The sequence below is a fragment of the Megascapheus bottae genome, chromosome 12 (assembly GCF_031878675.1).
Source record: "Megascapheus bottae isolate mThoBot1 chromosome 12, mThoBot2.hap1, whole genome shotgun sequence".
In the NCBI taxonomy this organism is placed as follows: Eukaryota; Metazoa; Chordata; class Mammalia; order Rodentia; family Geomyidae; genus Megascapheus; species Megascapheus bottae.
In genome coordinates, this window is record NC_143520.1 from 12656668 (window position 1) to 12676262 (window position 19595).

General features: G+C 40.6%; 1 protein-coding gene across 2 annotated transcripts in view; it reads right to left on the reverse strand.

The window, feature by feature from the left end:
- The window catches only part of Ppig (peptidylprolyl isomerase G), a 31040-nt gene extending 12260 nt beyond the window's left edge, over positions 1-18780 (reverse strand). Inside the window, exons 1-9 of one of the 2 annotated variants that reach the window (XM_090342686.1) lie at positions 18647-18780; positions 9815-9878; positions 9432-9508; positions 9270-9344; positions 8576-8683; positions 7234-7278; positions 4776-4863; positions 3987-4016; positions 3752-3891 (exon numbers count right to left, since the gene is read on the reverse strand). In XM_090342686.1, coding sequence (XP_090198812.1) covers positions 3752-3891; positions 3987-4016; positions 4776-4863; positions 7234-7278; positions 8576-8683; positions 9270-9344; positions 9432-9492 — 547 coding nt within the window. In that variant the 5' untranslated portion in view covers positions 9493-9508; positions 9815-9878; positions 18647-18780. Of the gene's footprint in view, positions 1-3751; positions 3892-3986; positions 4017-4775; positions 4864-7233; positions 7279-8575; positions 8684-9269; positions 9345-9431; positions 9509-9814; positions 9879-18235; positions 18342-18646 lie in introns of those variants that run through there. The other variant, XM_090342687.1, reaches the window with a different exon arrangement.
- Between the last annotated feature and the right edge of the window lie 815 nt (positions 18781-19595).

Consider the following 19595-nt stretch of genomic DNA (forward strand, 5'->3'; position numbering starts at 1 on the left):
TAGAAAATGGGAAGTGGGGCTTGGCTCAAAGGTAGGGTGGTAGCCTCGAGCTGAAGAGAGGTTGGGGACAGTGCCCAGGCTGAGATCAAGTCCCATGACCCACCAAAAAAAAAAAAAAAAAAAAAAAAAAAAAAAAGAACCTTTGGGATTGATTCCTCAGTTCCACATGAGAAAAAGCTGGAGGCAGTGCTTTGGCTCAGGTGGTAGAGTACCAGCCTTGAGCACAAAGAGGTTCAGGGATAGGGACCAGTCCCTAAGTTCAAGCCCCAGTACTGGGGGGGGGGGGGGGGAGGAGGGAGGGGAGGAAAAAAAAAAAGAAACAGGAAAGGAAATAGCTAGAAACAAGCAAAATAAGACTGGCCATACGGGCCTGGATTTTGGCCTAGTGGTAGAATGCTTGCCTAGTATGCACGAAGACCCAGGTTTGATTCCTCAGTACCACGGTACATAGAAAAAGCCAGAAGTGGTGCTGTGGCTTAAGTGGTAGAGTGCTAACCTTCAGAAAACCTAAGGACAGTGCTCAGGCCCTGAGCTCAAGCCCAGGACTGGCAAAAAAAAAAAAAAAAAAAACTGGCCATAAATATGTCATGGAACTTGGGCAATGAACATCATGTTCTCCACTTGTATAAATATTAATTATTTCTCATAATGAAAATCAACAAGGATAAAGAAAGTATATCTTGAGATTGTTTTGAGGATACCTGCTTATAGGGCCTGAAGATGATTAAGAGCTAGTTATGACTTTTCTTTGAGTCTAAGGAAAGGAACATCTGATGATTTCACACTTGGTCAACTACCTGTGAACTCATAATTTACAGAAGCATACCAAACCCATCACAAATGAGAATTTGGATAAAGTTTCTAGACACTTGCCCTATGACTTGTGTTATATTTTCCTGTCAAGACCGATTATTCAGTACTGATGAAATGCTGATGCACTACAGAGTAGGAATAAAGTTTAAAAACTGCAAAGACTGGGCCAGGAGTTTGGCCTAGTGGTTAAAGTGCTTGCCTACCATGCACGAATACCCGGGTTCGATTCCTTGGTACCACATACGTAGAAAAAAAGCCGGAAGTGGTGCTGAGGCTCAAGTGGTAGAGCTCTAGCCTTGAGAAAGTCCAAGGACAGTGCTCAGGCCCCGAGCCCAAGCCCAAGACTGGCAAAAAAAAAAAAAACAAAAAAAATCCTGCAAAGACTGAAGATGTGATAGTTTCACTGAACTAAGCTAAGCTAGTTCTTCCTTATACACTCATATTCCTCTGGACCCTAATGATACAAAGTATGTTAAGTCCCTGGTTCATATATATAACAGCTTGGCTGTTTCTTGTCTCCTACCATCTCATAAAGTTAAGCTTATACCAGTGCTGGATAAATCATATTTTGTCTTATAAATCCGATTGCTGGCAGGAATCCCAACCCTTGCTAATAATATGGCAGAATGGGTATATGAACATACAAATTAAAAACTATTTACATATACCTTGTATATAAAAATGTAAACAAGGGCTATCAAAGGTAAGATATTAAATTTTTTTTTTTTTTTGGCCAGTCTTGGGCCTTGAACTCAGGGCCTGAGCACTGTCCTTGGACTTTCTCAAGGCTGGAGCTCCACAGCACCACTTGAGCCACAGCACCACTTCTGGCTTTTTCTATGTATGTGGTACCGAGGAATCAAATCTAGGTCTTCGTGCATGTTAGGCAAGCACTCTACCACTAGGCCAAACTCCCAGCCCAGGATATTAAACCTTTAAATATGCCTAAAAGAAATAAATTCACACTGAATATGAATATATTAAGATAAATATATAGGTGGCTTACATCTGTAATCCTAGCTACTGAAGAAATTGAGATCTGAGAACCACAGTTGAGCATCAGACTGGGAAGCAAAGTCTGGGACACTTCTATCTTCAATTAACCAACAGAAAACCAGAAAGTAATATTGTGGTTCAAAGTGGTAGAGTGCTAGCCTTGAGATCAGGTACAGTGCCCAAGCTATGAGCTCAAGCCCCAAGACTAACAACAACAACAACAAAAAAAGATAAAAAATATTTGGGACTGGCTAGGAGTTTGGCCTAGTGGTAGAGTGCTTGCCTAGCATGCACAAAGACCCGGGTTTGATTCCTCATACCACATTCATAGAAAAGCTGGAAGTGGTGCTGTGGCTCAAGAGGTAGAGCACTAGCCTTGAGGAAAAAGCCAAGGACAGTGCTTAGGCCCTGAGTTCAAGCACCAGGACTGGCAAAAATAAATAAATAAAAATAAAACACCTGGGACCATATCACATGCAAGCAAAATGAAAATATTCCACAGACACAAAAAAATTATACCTGCTAAAAACTAAACTTAGTAACGTTTTGTTCCATAATTCCCAAAGCTTTATTAGCCCTTGCAATTTTTTCCTAAGTAAAACAAAGGACCGGGAGTTTGGCTTAGTGGTAGAGTGCTTGCCTAGCATGCACGAAGACCAGGATTCGATTCCTTGGTACTACATACATAGAAAAAGCCAGGAGTGGTGCTGTGGCTCAACTGGTAGGGTTCTAGCCTTGAGAAAAAAAAAAACAAGAACAGTGCTGCTCAGGCCGTGAGCTCAAGACTGGCAAAAAAAAAAAAAAAAGGAAAACAGTTGTTTTTACTTTATTTAGTTATTTCTCATGTAGGGTCTGGCTTACTAATTGAAAGAGAGGCTGAGACAGGATTTCAAGTTCTAGATAACCTAAGCCAAATAGAAATGTGGCCCATAAGGTTGAGTACCTGCCTGGCAAATTTGAAGTCAAATTCAAACCATAGTATTCCCCAAAAGAAAAACACCATGTATGCAGCCCCATCTCAAAAACAGATCATCCTATACAAACTTTCAATCAAAAAAAAAGAAAAAAAACCACTATTGCCAGGCACAGTGGCTCATGTCTGTAATCCTAGCTACTCAGGAAGCTGAGATCTGAGGATCCTGGTTCAAAGCCAGCTTGGACTCTTATCTCTAATCACCAGAAAACCAGAAGTGGCAATGTGGCTCAAGGGGTAGGGCAGTAACCTTGAGCTGAAGAGCTTAGGGATAGTGCCCAGGCTCTGCGTTCAAGTCCCAAAACCAACAAAACAAGCAAACAAAACAACTCATTATGCTGGATATGGTTGGCTCATGTCTGTAATCCTGGCTACTCAGGAGACTTGAGATCTGAGGAAGATAGTTAACTGCCAGCCTGGGTACCAAAAGAACATGAGACTTTTATCTATAATAAACTATCAAAAAGCAGAAGTGGAACTGTAGCTCAAGTGATGGAATACTAGTCTTGAGCACAAAAGCTCAGGGATACTGCCTAGTTAGTTCCAGAGATGAAGCCTGGGGACTGGAAAACAAAACATAGACTAAATAGATTTTAAACGCTCTTACCACCAAAAGTAAAATAAATAATTGTATGTTATTAGGTCAATTTAGCCAATCTATAATGTATAGATATTTACAAATATCCTATTATCTATGACAAGCATATACAATTTTGTCAACTGAAAAAATTAGAAGGGACCAGGAGCATAGCCTAGTGGTAGAGTACTCTCCTAGCATGCACGAAGCCCCATGTTTAATTACTCAGTACCACATACACAGAAAAAGTCAGAAGTGGTCTGTAGCTCATGTGGCAGAGCATTTAGCCTTGAGCAAAAAGTGTCCAAGGACAGTGCCCAAACCCTGAGTTCAAGCCCTAGGACTGGCAAGAAAAAGAGAGAGAATTTCCAGAAGTATGCATTTTCTCTTACCTTTAGATTTGGGAATTAGCTCTCCACAACTGAGTATTCGCACTTCAGCAAATGGTTTGCTAGCTGCATCTGTTTTCTGGTTTTCTATCTCTCTTACAACTTCTTGACCAGAGATCACTTGCCCAAAAACAACATGATGCCTATAGAGTCAAGTGAGAACCATTAAATAAAAGCTTCTTTTAACAATATTAAATTATTTTTAAAGTAGATTATAAATTATTAAAATAAACTTTACCCATCTAAATGAGGAGTTGGTTTCGTTGTTCTTTTAGAAGTCATCAGACAAGAGAAGAAAAACAAAGTCAAGAGAAAAACAAAGTTAGCATCTCTAAAAAGGAAAAGAAAATAACTGCATGGAAAACATAGTTGGGCTGGGTGCGATGGCTCACACCTGTAATCCTAGCTACTCAGGAGGCTGAGATCTGAGAATCAAGGTTCAAAGCCAGCCCAGGCACAAAAGGACCTGAGCCTCTTATCTCCAATTAACCTCTAGAAAATGGGAAGTGGGGCTTGGCTCATGGGTAGGGTGGTAGCCTTGAGCTGAAGTCAGGGACAGCACCCAGGCTGAGTTCAAGCCCAACAACCAAAAAAAAAAGTGTGTGATTACTGTTTTTTAAAATTATAATCTAATAATTCTTTCCCCCCATCCTGGGGCTTGAAATTCAGGGCCTGGGCACTGTCCCTGAACTTTGTTTTACTCAAGGCTAGCACTCTTAACACTTGAGCCACAGTGCCACTTCTGGCTTTTTGTTTATCTGGTACTAAGGAATTAAACCCAGGGCTTCATGCCTGTTAGACAAGCACTCTACCTCTAAGCCACATTCTCAGCTCCATCTAATAATAATTTTTATGCTGATGCTATCCTAATTTGGCCAAGAGAAATATCTTTAACTTGCTCTTAGATCCTCCTAACAAATCTCTGTGAAAACTTCAATAATTCTACAATAATCAATACTCCTCATTAAACATTCTTCTTTGCGGAAAAGAACCGGGTATTTAAAACCATCAGATTGAAAATACTTACATGAAGAACTGTGAACCATTTGTATCCTTCCCTCTGTTAGCCATTGACAAGAGAAATTCTTTGTTGTGTTTAACAGCAAAACTCTCATCTATACAGAGAAGCAAAGTTTTCAGTTACATTATTTAAAAGAAAAAAAAAAAGATCATGGATTTTATTTAGGTAATACACGCCTTGAAATCATATCTTCCCCTCATTTTTCCAAGTTTTGGGATGGTGTAATCAAGTGGAACTGTTCTTTAGTGTCAGGTTCAACTTAAATAACAGGGTTAGATCAGAAAGAAAAGAATCAAATTAGTCAACTTCCTCAACCACATTTATTTATTTATTTTTTCTGTCTGTGTTGGTACTGGGGCTTGAACTCAGGTCCTCCTGCTCTTGGTTATTAGCTTTTACTACTCAAGAGTAGTGCTCTACCTTTTGAGACACATCTCTACTTCTAATTTTGCTTGGAGATATCAGTCTCTTGGATTTGTCTTCCTGAGCCCATTTGGAATCAGGGTTCTCAGATCTTAGCCTCCTGAATAGCTATGATTACAAGTGTGAACTGACCCTCTTGTACTTGGCTTCCACCTTCCTTTAAATTTTTTTCCAGTGCTGAAATTTAAAACTATTGCTTTACATATGCTATACCATGAGCTATATTCACATTCCAAAATATATAACAATTTCTATTTCTACTTTAATTACAATTTACAAAGTCCTGGGTTCAATACCCAGCACTACATAAAAAACAAAGAGGAAATGTGAACAAGAGGATTTTTTCTTTGTTGTTTTGGTTTTCTTTTTGTCTTGTTTGTTCATTTGTCTGTTTTGGGGAGGGGAAGGGAGAGTCACAGAAATGGAGGAACAAAGACTAAACAAATGCAGCAGTGCACACTAGACACTGTATTGAAAATGAATATACAACTGGAAGGTAGGGATGGGAGGAAAAAACTGGGAGAGCACAAAAGGGAAGTGGTAACATTATTCAAAAAGAAATATACCTTAGGGGCTGGGAGTTTGGCCTAGTGGTAGAGTGCTTGCCTAGCATGCACGAAGACCCGGGTTCGATTCCTCGGTACCACATATATAGAAAAAAAAGCCAGAAATGGTACTGAGGCTCAAGTGGTAGAGCTCTAACCTTGAGAAAGTCCAAGGACAGTGCTCAGGCCCTGAGCTCAAGCCCATGACTGGCAAAAAAAAAAAAAAAAAGAAATATAATCTACTCAGAAGGCTGAGATCTGAGGATCATAGTTTAAAGCCAGCATAGGCATGAAAGTCCATGAGAGCCAGGCCCCAGAATTCTAGCCCCATGATCCAGTGCCACCTAGCCCCCTCCCCACCAAAAAAAAAGAATGTTAGGTTTTGCCAAGGGCTGGTGGCTCAGGTCTGCAATCCTAGTGACTCAGAAGGCTGAAATCTGAAGATCCTATTTTAACCCCCACGTAGGTGGAAAAGTCTGTAAATATCTTATCTTCAAATTAACAATGTTTGGGAGTGGAGGTATGGTTCAAGTGAAAAGCCAAGTGAGAGCATAAGGCTCTGAATTCAAGATCTAATATTGTATGAACACACGCACGCACGTACACATGCATGCACTCACATACACATAAACCCTTCAAAATGTCTTTTTTTTTAAACTAAGAAATACTGCTAAACTTCTTTAACAGAGGATAAGATTGAGCTAGGGAACTATTTCTAGCACTTCTAAGAGTTTAGAATAGATAAGGAACTCTTCGAATACTCACTAACCAATACAATGTGATAATTTCCTATAAACAAATTTTACATTTGTAAAAAATTTAACACAAGGGTTGGGGTGTTTGGTCCAGTGGTAGAGTGTTTGCTTAGCATACATGATGATCCAGGTTCTATTCCTCAGTACCATATACATAGAAAAAGCTGGAAGTGATAGTGTGGCTCAAGTGGTAGAATGCTAGCCTTGAGAAAGCCCAATGACAGAGCTCAGGCCCTGAGTTCAAGCCCCAGGACTGGCAAAAAAAAAAAAAAAAAAAAAGTAACACAAGCCAAGCGCAACTGGCTTATGCCTGTAATCATAGCTGCTACTCAGGAGGCTGAGATCTAGGGGGCATGGTTTCAAGCCCCAGGACGGACATATACATAAAGTTTAACAAAAAACTTAAGAAAATTAATATTCAGAAGGCCGTAACTATTAGAATACAATTTAATCCATACTATTACTAATTCAATAATAATATAAATTAATAAATTAGGGCTTGTGAGTATTGCCTAGTGATAGAGTGCTTGCTTGTCTTGAAAGTGTGAAGCCCTGGGTTTGATATCTTGGTACCACATACAAAGAAAAAGCCTGAAGTGGAGCTTAAGTCTTGAGAAAGCTCAAGGACAGTGCCCAGGCCCTGAGATCAAGCTACAGGACTGGCAGAAAAAGAAAAAGAAAGAAAAAAATTGACAACATAATTTAAACTTTTTTTTTCATTTTAAATTTAAACATTTTTACCTTCAAAAAATCCTCCATAAATAGATTCTCCTCCTCGCCCATTTCCTAAGAATGAAAAAAATCAGACTCTTAGAACACAAGATAAATTTTCTAAAAGTACTAACAAATCAATGATTTTTACAGAGCAGATGCTTGAATGACTATGAATCAACAACACTGATAGCAAATTATAAGTTATTAATTTAGTATTAATAATGACAAAATCTCAAATTACTTTCTTTCCTGTGTGATACTGTAATACTACAACAAGCCTATCAGGATCTGTGGAATAGAAGAGCTTTCAGAAGTCTATGTAAGTCTTTAACAGTTATTAGTGACATTTTTTTATACAGTGTTTTTAAAAATGCAGTTTCAGTATTTTTTATAATAGGAAAGTATAGATAAAGACTGGATTGTGTAGTTTCTTGTTTTTGCCAGCCCTGAGGCTTAAACTCAGAGCCTGAGCACTGTCCTTTGCTTTTTCAAGGCTACAGCTCTACCACTTGAGCCACAGCACGATTTCCAGCTTTTTTCTATATATGTGGTATGGAAGACTCAAATGAGGTTCTTCGTGCTTGCCAGGCAAGCACTCTACCACTAGGCCAAACTCTGGGCCCAGTGTACTTTAGTAGTAGTGATCTTGCCTAACAAACACAAGCTCCTGGATTCAATCACAGCAAATCTAGGTGGCAGGGATGTGAAATTATTTTCTATGTGTTTTCTACTTTTCTATGTGTAAAATTTCCTAAGTGTTAGACAAAAGATTAAATGGAGGTACTGGCTTAGTGGTAGAGTGCTTGCCTAGCATGCACAAACCCCTGGGTTCAGTCTCTTGGTACCACATACTTAGAAATAGCTGGAAGCAGTACTGTGGCGCAAGTGGTAGGGCACCTGCCATGAGAAAGCTCAAGGACAGTGCCCAGGCCCTGAGTTCAAGCTTCAAGATTGGCAAAAAAAAAAAAAGGGGGGGGAAAAGATTAAATGAAACGGAAGGAGAAAAAAAACCCAACAGACTAAGATTCTAAGAACTTTTCCCACTTTAGGATGTTTGTACCAAGCACTAATGGCATTCCTGTAATCCTAGCTACTCTAGAGGGTAAGATCTAAAGACTGTGATTCAAAGCCAGCCCTGGCAGGAAAGTCTGTGAGACTCTTATCTCCAAGTAACCACTAGAAAACCTATGTAGTGTTGTGGCTAAAAGTGGCAGAGCACTAGCCTTGAGCAAAAAAAGAAGCTCAGGGAGAGTGTCCAGATCCCAAGTTCAATGACTACAAAAAATAAATGAATAAATAAAAATAAATGTTTGCTATTTAATAAAGAACATAAACATATGGTTTGCTTTTATAGGAATGAAAGTCTTACCTTCACTGAAGTCACCACCCTGAACCATGAAATCCTTGACAACTCTGTGAAAGAGGCAACTCTTATAATGTAATGGCTTCTGAGTTGATTTCCCTGTCCCCTTTTCACCTGTACAAAGAAGCATGAGTTTTGGCTATTTAGAAAATAAAAATTATTAAAAACATTAAACATTAAAGTAATTATAAAAGCTTTTGTCTTATAAAATGTAGTCTCTTGAATTTCACAGACTTTTAAAAACAAGTAAATTTTTACTCCCTTAAGATTAAATTATCCAAATTTCATTGGAGAATATAGAAATCAATCTCAAATAAAATCTCAATACACACATACACCCACTTTTTGGTTGTTGCTGGAGAAAGATATCATGCTGTATAGCCCAACTCTTGATCTATCTGGCTCAGACCCAAGTACTAAGAATCAGATATAGGGGCCAGGATTTTGTCCTAATGGGAGAGTGCTTGCCTAGCATGCAGGAAGGCCTGGGTTCGATTCTTCCATACCACATACATAGTAAAAAGCCAAAAGTGGTGCTGTGGCTTAAGTGGTAGAGCTTTTGCCTTGAGAGAAAAAAAAAAAACCCAAGGACAGTGCTCAGGCCCTGAGCTCAAGCTCAGGACTGGCAAAAAAAAAAAACCCAGAATCACAGACACATGCTACTACAGAATCATTATGGCAATTGAAAACATGAACAAACCTGTACAAAGGCAACGGAAATTCTCACATGTTTTAGGGCACACATCAGAAAATAACTCAAATACAACTCTTCCAGCTGAAAAAAAGAAAGACAACTATTTTATTTTCTGTAAGCTTGAAGTATTAATTTATAAATATTAAGCGGAAATATTAACAGTCTTACCAGGTTGATTGTTAATGGCAATGTCAAAAAAACATCGAGGACGCTGGACCTTTATTCCCATGGTTCCTGTATTCAATCTGTGAGTAAAACAGTTTCAGGCAAACAACAGTCTCAGACAGCAGAAGTTTTTGTATCTAACGACAATTTTATGGAGCATATACAACCAATGGATTTGGCATTTGATATTTATTAATATGATGTAAATCACATAGATTGCTAAACTTTTCTTGAGAGATAAAATTGTTTTGTTTTTTTGAAAAAAAAATGAAGTCTTGATAGATAAGGCTTAGTGATAATAGAACAAATTTCTATTTTAACAACTGAATATAGACTACTAGTCTAAACTAAGCTTGTATGACTAGCTAATTGAATGGGAACATTACCTTTAAAATGAAGGGAAAAAAAAAAACCAAACCACCACCAAGAGCAACCGATCCAATCTTGTTCCTAGCAAACAAAAACAAAGATAATTGATTAAAATATAAAAATAACACTAAAATCTACTCATTTGTACAGTCTGCACAAAATATTTCATAATAGTAAGGTGGCAGATGTCAAAGCAAAACATTAAGTTTTACACATGAGACTACTTTGGGAGCTTTTTTCTTTTTGGTGGATCATGGGACTTGAACTCAGGGCCTAGGCTTTCTTCACAGCATTCTAGTACTTGAGCAACATTTCAGCTTCTAGGTTTTTGCTGGTTAACTGAAGATGTTTCATGGACCTTCCTGCCTGTGCTGGTTTCAAATCACAATCATTAGCTCTTAGCCTTCTAAGCAGCTAGGCTTACAAGTGTGAGCCACTAGCACCTGGATTTATTTTGTCTCCTCCCCACCCATGCATGCTTTGCCTGAGCCAGTTTTGGACTTAAATCCTCCTATCTCTGCCTCTCAGGCAACTTGAATTACACCCATGGGGTACCACACTACACCTATTTTGTTGTTGTTGTTTTTCCCCAGTCTTGAGAAACAGTCTTGTCTATGCTAACTTATCCTACTACCAATGACTAAGATACTATGTAACTGTTTTATCTATATATTCAGATACCTATTATTTGACATTTTTTCTGGTAAGGCATTTATTTTATTTTTTTTGTCTGTCATGGGGCTTGAACTCTATCCCTGGACTTTGTCCCTGAGCTCTTAAGCTCAAAGCTAGTGCTCTACCACTTGAGTCACAGTGCCACTTCTGGAAAAAGCCTCATGGACTTTAGTGCCCAGACTTTGAACCATGATCCTCAGATCTATGCGTCCTGAGTAGGAGCCTGGTTGGGGGTGTGTGTGTGTGTACCAGTCATGGAGCTTGAACTCAGGACCTGGGTGTGGGTGTGTGTGTGTGTGTGTGTGTGTGTGTGCACCAGTCATGGAGCTTGAACTCAGGACCTGGGCACTGCCTTTGGACACTTTTTGCTCAAAGATAGTGCTCTGCCACTTTAGCTACAGCACCATTTCGGGATTTTTCTCTGTATGTGGTACCAAGGAATCAAACCCAGGGCTTCATGCAGGATAGGCCACTCTTCTGGCCAAGACATTTTAAGGACATGAAGGGATGAATTCTAATAATTGGTGGAGGATGACAGGGTAAAGTAAATAGCAAACAACAGAAAGTATATAAATGGCATCCAAACTGACACACATACACATATGAAGATACATACATATTTCTGTCTTGTTTTGTTTGCTTAGATTTTTTAACTGTCTCATCATGTGGTTCTTGCTGGCCTTGAACTCACAATTCTCTACCCTCAGCCTTCTTAGATCTGGGATTATATATTTATATAGAGATTATATAAATTTTTTGTCTGTCTGTCTGTCTGTCTGTCGCATCCATGCACCCATCCATCCATATGTGTGCACATGAGCACCAGTTCTGGGGCTAGAACACCACCTGAGCACTACAGGTGTAAGCTGCCATTGCCTGGTTCTCATCTGCACTTTTTTTCCCCTCCTCTAATCCTCAGGCTTGAACTCTGGGCCTCTGTGCTGTCCCTGAGTTCCCTTTGCTCAGGTTACTCCTCAACCACAGCACCACTTCTGGCTTTTCCTGTGATTTAATTGGAGATAAGTCTCACATTCTTGCCTGGCTGGCTTCCACGCACCATCCTCAGATCCTAGCCTCTTGAGAAGCTAGCATTACAAGAGCTAGCCGCTACCACCAGGTTTTACCTGCAATTTTTTTTTTTTTTTTTTTGCCAGTCCAGGGTCCTGAACTCAGGGCCTGAGCATTATCCTTGGGCTTTTTCAAGGCTAGTGCTCTGCCACAGCACTACCTCCAGCCTTGTCTATGTATGTTGTGCTGAGGAACTGAAAGAACTTGGGTTTTCATAGATGCTAGGCCAGTACTTTACCACTAGGCCAAACTCCCAGCCCTTTCTTTATCTGCATTTTTAAAAGAGGCACAAATGCTGGGTGCTGGTGGTTCAAGCCTATAATGCTAATTGTTTAGGAGGATGAAATCTGAGGATTGTGGTTTGAAGCCAGCCTAACTAGGAAAGTCTGTGAGATTCTCCAATTAACTACCACAAACTCTAAGTAGAGCTGTGGCTCAAGTAAGAGAGTACTAGTCTTGAGCAAAAAGGAACTTAGAGACAGACTAACAGAAAGAAAGAAAAAAAGAGAGAGAAGTGTTTATTTCCTTCATTACAGAGGCATCTGGTGGGAAATGGGTATTTAGGAAAGAGGAAGAGAAAGTTTTTTCCTGCATAATCCAATATATCTTTTAAATTTTATACTACTTAAATAGCAAATACAGTCATACCCAATGTACACTAGGTAAAGTGAACTATATATATATATATAACTTGAAGGCAGAGAGGATGGGAAAGATGGGGGAAAACAATGGAAGGGGTGATACTGAGCAAGATGCATGGGTAGTTTGGCCTAGTGGTAGAGTGCTTGCCTAGCATGTACAAAGACCTGCGTTCGATTCCTCGGTGCCATATACATAGAAAAGCTGGAAGTGGTACTGTGGCACAAGTGGTAGAGTGTTGGCCTTGAGGAAGATCCTAGTACAGTGCTCAGGCCCTGCGTTCAAGCCCTAGGACTGGCAAAAAAAAAAAAAAAAAAAAAAAGAAAAGAAAAGAAAAGATGCACTGTACTTATAATTTCATGTCTAGAATTAAAACCCCTTTGTACAGCTCTTAATAAAAATAAATATTTTTTTAGGGCCAGGAGTTTGGCCTAGTGGTAGAGTGTTTGCCTAGCATGAAGACCCAGGTTCAATTCCTCGGTACCACATACATAGAAAAAAGCTGGAAGTGGGTCAGGAGTTTGGCCTAGTGGTAGAGTGCTTGCCTAGCATGCAGGAAGACCTGGGTTGGATTCCTCGGTACCACATACATAGCAAAAAGCCAGAAGTGTTGCTGTGGCTCAAGTGGTAGAGCCCTAGCCTTGAGAAAATCCAGGGACAGTGCTCAGGCCCTGAGCCCAAGCCCAGGACTGGCAAAAAAAAAAAAAAAAAAAAAAGCTGGAAGTGGTGCTGAGGCTCAAGTGGTAGAGCTCTAGCCTTTAGAAAGTCCAAGGACAGTGCTCAGGCCCTGAGCTCAAGCCCAGGACTGGTAAAAAATAAGTAAATGAATAAAATAAATATTTTTTAAAAAGCATATGTTTTTTTTTAACATAGAGACAGCTGGTGGGAATGGGTATTTAGGAAAGAAAAAGCGAAGTTTTTTTTGCTGCCTAACCCAATCTTTTAAATTCAGTATTACACAAACAAGTTGGAATTATTTTTAAATGATTAATATTGAAAAAGGAAATTTATGGGACTATAGATTAGAGAATATTCATTAGATGTAAAAGAAAATTACTAAGTATAATGCCTATAAATACCTATTTCATACACACTAGTTTGTTAAGAAGTATAAGTCAGACTAAAATTTTAATTATACTCAAGGATATCAATCTACCACTTGAGCCACAGCTCCACTTCTGGCTTTTAGTAGAGATAAGTCTTGCAGACATTCCTGCCCAAGACTGGCTTCAAATTGTGATCCTCAGATCTCGGCCTCCAGAGTAGCTAGAATTAAGGAGGAAAGACTTCTAAAAAAGAATAATTTCTAGTCTGGAGGTATATGCCTACAATCCTAGCAGTGAGGAGCCACTCAGGAAGTTGAGACCTGAAGGACCACAGTTTGGAGCCAGCCCCGGCAGTGAAGTCTGAGACTCCATTTTCAATCCATCAGCAAAATACTGGACTGGAGGTGTGGTTCAAGTGGCAGAATGCTGGCAATAAGCAAGAAATCCCTATCAAGGAATTAATGCCCTGATTTTACCTCCAAGAAAACCTAGACCATACAAAAGTGCAAACTCTTAACACCTGGAGCTTTTGGTATTTGTATATTCTATTTTTTCCTACATTTTTTTTGTCAGTCCTGGGGCTTGAACTCAGGGCCTGGGCACTGTCCTTGGACACTTTTTGCTCAAGGCCAGCACTCTGCCACTTAGTCACAGTGCCCTTCCAGCTTTTTCCATGTATGTGGTTCCTGGGAATTGAACTAGGGCTTTGTGTATGGGAAGTGAGCACTCTTACCACTAGGTCATGCTCCTGGCCCTCGTACATGTTTTTAGTACATGTTTTTTTAATGTTTACCAGTTGTCCCTTTGAATGTAAATAGTAATACTACTTTAGTTTATTTTTATTTTATGTGCTGGTAGTAGGGCTTGAACTCAGGACCTTACTCTCTTGCTTGACATTTTTGCTAACAGCTAGGGCTCTACCACTTAATGCACACCTCCATTTCTGGATTTTTGTTGGTTAATTAGAAATAAAGAGTCTCATGGACTTTTCTGGCTGAGCTGGCTTGTAACTTTGATCATCAGTTCTCAGGCCCCTGAGAGGCTAGAATTACAGAAATGAGTCTGGCATAATATTTTTAAATATCATAGAATGCTAAGATTCCTAAATTCTACCACAAAGGCATTTCAAGAACATCAGTGAGAAGTCATAAGTTAATCCTGTCGTTCTCACAGAAATGATTTCCTTACTTATTCTAAAACAACTAAAAGATGCTAAGAATAAGTACAAGGATATTACAATTTAAATGATAATGTTTTCATAATTAGGCCAACAAATGTGATGGGGTTTTATTACATTCAAAGAGTTATTTGGGAATTTCAAACAGTACAGCAATTAAGTTTGGTTTTTTTTTTTTTGGCCAGAAGAGCTCAGGGACAGACCCAGGCCAGTTCAAGGCCCATGCCTCACAAAAAAAAAAGAAAAAGGAAAAAAAATTTCAAAGTACTTTCTTTGAATCATAAAGATCTGTTGTAGTTTTTAATAAATTTAACTTAGAAGATTACATGTTTACATTTGTGGGTCATGGGGCTTGAACTCTGCCTGGGTGCTGCCCCTGAGCTCTTCAGCTCAAGGCTACCACCCTACCCTTGAGCCAAGCCCCACTTCCCATTTTCTAGAGGTTAATTGGAAATAAGAGTCTCAGGTCCTTTTGTGCCCCTGGTTGGCTTTGAACCTTGATCTTCTGCTCTCAGCCTACTGATTACAGGCATGAGCCACCATGCCCAGCAGTACTTTGAAATTTCTATCCACCTTCTAGTTCTCCAAGATCAAATGAGAAATGAAACAGACTGTTTTGAAAGCATTTCAAGGCCAGACAATCCACACAATCCATTTGGAGATTTACAAAGAGTGAAATCTGAGGCTAGCCTGAACAAAAAGTTTGAGTCCCCTTGGTAGCCAATCTTGGGTATGGTGGACCTGTCATCCAGCTGTATGGGAGGCTGAGACCAAGAGGACCATGGCCCCAGGCCAATCCAGGCAGAAAAGTTCACAATATAAGAAAGTGGGTATTTCACCTGTAATAATTAGTACATTATCTAGAACTCTACCAGAGGATTACAATAGCTCACACCCTAGATTCATAAGGCCATATAGGATGAGGCCAAATTAATGGGCCTCCAGGACATGGAAACAGCTTAATTATAAGTGACTGTTATTCTTTATGTATTATGTTTTTTTCTCTTCTCTTGTGTCGCCCTTTAGTTAATCTCATTGCTACAGTATCCCACTTTGTTACCTGGTATATTATATAGATGTTTACTTGTTTATTTGAAATAGGAGGGGAAAAATGAGGGGAGGGGTTGGGGTGAGGGTAATGGGGACAAAAACATAAGAAGGGATATCAATGTGTGAGAAGTAATGCACCCTCTCTCTGGCGAATATAACTATAACCCCTCTATACTTTGAAATAAAAAAAAGGGTGGGTTTTGTGGTGGACACCTGTCATTTCAACTACATCATGAAGCATTAAATAAGACTGTGGTCCAGATATAAGCCTAGGTAAACAACAACAACAAAACAAAAACAAAACCCCCCGCAAGACTCTCATCTCAAAATAGCCAGTGCTAAAAAGGGCTGGGAAAGTGGCTCAAGCAGGAGAGAACATGCCTAGTAAATATGAGGCCTTGAGTTCAAGCATCAGTTCCACCAAGTTTTTTTTTTTTTTTTTGCCAGTCCTGGGCTTGGGTTCAGGGCTTGAGCACTGTCCTTGAACTTTCTCAAGGCTAGCACTCTACCACTTGAGCCTCAGCACCACTTCCAGCTTTTTGCTATGTATGTGGTACCGAGGAATCGAACCCGGGTCTTTGTGCGTACAATATACCAAGTAACAAAGTCAGATACAGTAACAACATGAGATAAACCATAAGAGGGGGAGAGAAAAGAAATAACTTCATGTAGTACATAACGCTAAATGAAAGGACCTCCAGGATAAGACACAAAAGCCATATAATGAGTAATTGTTTTCCTTAATGTACTATGTTATCTCTCATCTCTTTTGCTGTCCATCGTTATCTCATATTGTTACAGTATTTCACCTTGTTATCTAACATATTGTATATATGACTTATTTGGTTATTTGAAATCGGATAGGGAAGGGGGGAAAACAAGATGAGGGGTGGGGGGAGGAAATATGGGGACTAAGACATGAGAAAGGGTATCGATGTATGTGAAGTAATGCACCCCCTATCTGGTGAATATAATGTAACCCTTCTGTTAATTACAATAAAAAATATATAGGAAAAAAGAAAACAAGTTCTTCATACCACCTAAATTAATAATCTGTGGATTACTACTACAAATGGCAAAATATTTTGAAACATTAATGTACTAAATATGGGCAATGCTATAACCCTATTCAAATAGTAAAAAGAGAAAAATAAAATCAACAAGTATTTCCTAAAAGGGGCAACTGTTTCAAGAATTTAAGATGGTGCTATAACTAACAGAACTACTTCATCCATTATGAATGGTTATCAAATTCTGTTTGCCTAAATAATAGATGCTGCTTGAAATAAAAAGCTAACTAAAAACACACAAACACATGTGAAAGGGTATCAATATATGTGAATTAATGCACCTTCTATCTGGCAAATATCATGTAAACCTTTTATTAATTACAATAAAAAAAATGCTGAAAAAAAAAGAAAAAAAAAAACCACACAAACACCAAAACATGTGGAGGCCACCTAGTCTGCAAATTCATAGTAACAAGTACCAAATAAGAAGTCAAAATAAATGTTCTTCGTTCACAGAAGAACTACTGACTTGTAATTGAAGAAAAAATATATACAAAATTTTAACCAACCTGAATACTTTCAAGCCTAGAGCTATATCAGAAGGAAATCAAAACAAGTTCACTTTGCAGATGAAAATAAAAAAAAGGCTCCAAACATGACTGGGCTAGAAAATCCAAAAATTCTAATTTAGGAAGTTCACATCATTGTATATCTTGCTAGCATGGGAAGGCAACTCTGGAAATTGCTTGAAGAGAAGTTTAAAAAGTCTAAGGGGGTTGGGCTCAGTGCTGGAGCACCTGGCTAGCTAGTGCAAAGGCACTCGGCTTTGAACGCTGGCAAAACACACATGGGGAAGAGGTAGGAGTGCTTCCTAAAATGCCTTGGGAAGCAAACGTGATATTCAAAAATTCATCAATAATTCTGAGTCGAAGCAATGGCTTAGCAATGTACAACGAATTCTAAAACAGCGTGAATTGCTAAAGAAAGTCAAATAGTTACATTAAACGGGGGAGAGGAGGGGAGTGCTAAGGTAGATCAATTTTCAGGTATATAGAAACATGAAAAAGAAGCAATCGTTCTAAGTATCTACATAAGGCATTTTTTATGATGCAGTTTTAAGACTATTACTTGCCATCCCTTAAAAAAAAAAAAAGAAATGCCACACACTCAAGATATATTTTTAGCTTTTCTGGTTTTGGCTTCAGAAAGGCAATTTTGGACCCCCAAATTTCCACAGCATCTAAATGTTTACTGGGCGCATTGTGATCATTGTCGGGAAAGATTTTTTTTTTCTCTTGCATTGAGATTAAGCTCGATGCACAAAATGGTGCTTTTATATTGCTCGATTTATATTATAAAACGAGTAGGTATTCTTATTCTTGCCGGATTTTATTTTTGCTACCATCAAGACTAAAGAAGGGCTAATCAATCAAATTAGCAGATTTATTCCTTCTCAGCGAGTGAGTAAACTCCGAAACCATCCGCATCCTCTTAAAAGGCCTGCGCCGCTTTCAAATCCTCCCGATAGTGAGAAAACTTGGGAGAAAGCTACGTACGGTAAGAACCCGGACTTGACGTCTAGGAGATTTCTTGGTGAAGTGGCCAGTGCCACTAAAGCATGCACGAGAGCAGCCGTCCTACGAGAGGAAAAGGTCGGAGTCCTGAAAAGCTGGTGTTCGTGATGAACCCCGGGCCATGTTGGCCCGTCACCCTCTAATCCTGACTTAACAGGGCAGCTGGCTGCACCCTGCTCTTCCCCACCATCCCACCTACCCTGCAGTCGTGTTCAGTTTTACGATTTCGAAGCATCAAAAATCAACCTCGGTCTTCAGAGTGGAGGCCGCCGTCGCTGCCGCCATATTACAGCTTGTGCGGCAGAATGCGTCAGGGAGGGAGGTGTGCGCCCGTGTAGGGAGGGCGGGGGCTGGCGGAGGAAGGGCCGTTTCTCCGGCCCCCGAGGCTTGGCTGCACTTCGCAGCCAGGAGGAGCAGGCCGGCCAACGCCTCAGTCAGGGCCTGGGCCTCCCCACCGCGGCGCGGCTGCCCAAACCCCTCGAGAGAAGACAGTTACCTCAGCCTAGGCGGCCGCGCCGGCTCCGCCCCTCTTCCCGGGCCCTTCCCGCTCTCGAACCCGGGGACCTCCGCAACGACGCCACGAAAATAACGCAAGCCGGACTCCACTTACCGGCACCGTTACTCTCCTCTTCCCTAGGATCCGTCCTTTAAAGCGCTTCAAATCTACCGCCGTCAGAAAAGGCGCTAAAGACTACTAACCGCCTCCCTCCCCCCACCGCCCAGTCCCGGCGTGGAGGGAATGTGTCGCACAGGAAATACGTCACGAATGGGTGACGGCGTCTCCCGGCATCCTCCGGCTTGCGTCATCATGCTAGCTTGCTCGCTTTGGACTGAAGGGGGTTCGTTGTCTTTGTGTACGTGCGCGTGCGTGTGTGCGTGCGTGTGCGCGCGCCCGCAGAGGCCGATCCTGGAGGCTTGAACTTAGGGCCTGGGCGCTGTTCCAGAGCTTTTGTGCTCAAGTCTAGCGCCCTACCAATTGAGTCAAGCTCCACTTCCGGCTTGTCTGTGTGGTCAATAGTCGAATCTCCTGAGCTTTCCCCTCTGAGCTAGCTTTGAACCGCCATCCTCAGTTCTCAGCCTCCGAGTCCCTGAGGTTACAGGCATGAGCCACTGCTACGTGGCTCAATTGTTCAATAGTCCTGGGGCTTGAACTCAAGGCTTGGGCACTGTCCTTGAGCTTCCTCAAGGCTTGCAGGCCACCCTTGAGCCACAGCACCACTTCTGGCTTTTTTTGTGTGTACGTAGTTCCAGGGGATGGAACCCAGGGCTTTGTGCATACTAGGCAAGCACTTTTTCATTAGGCCACACTCATGGCTCAGATCTTCTATTTTTTGTCGGTGGCAGGGCTTGAACTTTGGGCCTGGTTTTTGTCACTGAGCTGTTCAGCTCAAGGCTAGAGCTCTACCACTGGAGCCACAGTGTCACTTCTGGTTTCCTGGTGGTTAATTGGAGACAAGAATCTCAGTCTTTAGTGCCTGGGGTGGCTGTGAACCGTGATCCTCAGATCTCAGCCCCCTGAGTAACTAGGATTACAGGCATGAACCACCATGTCCGTCCAC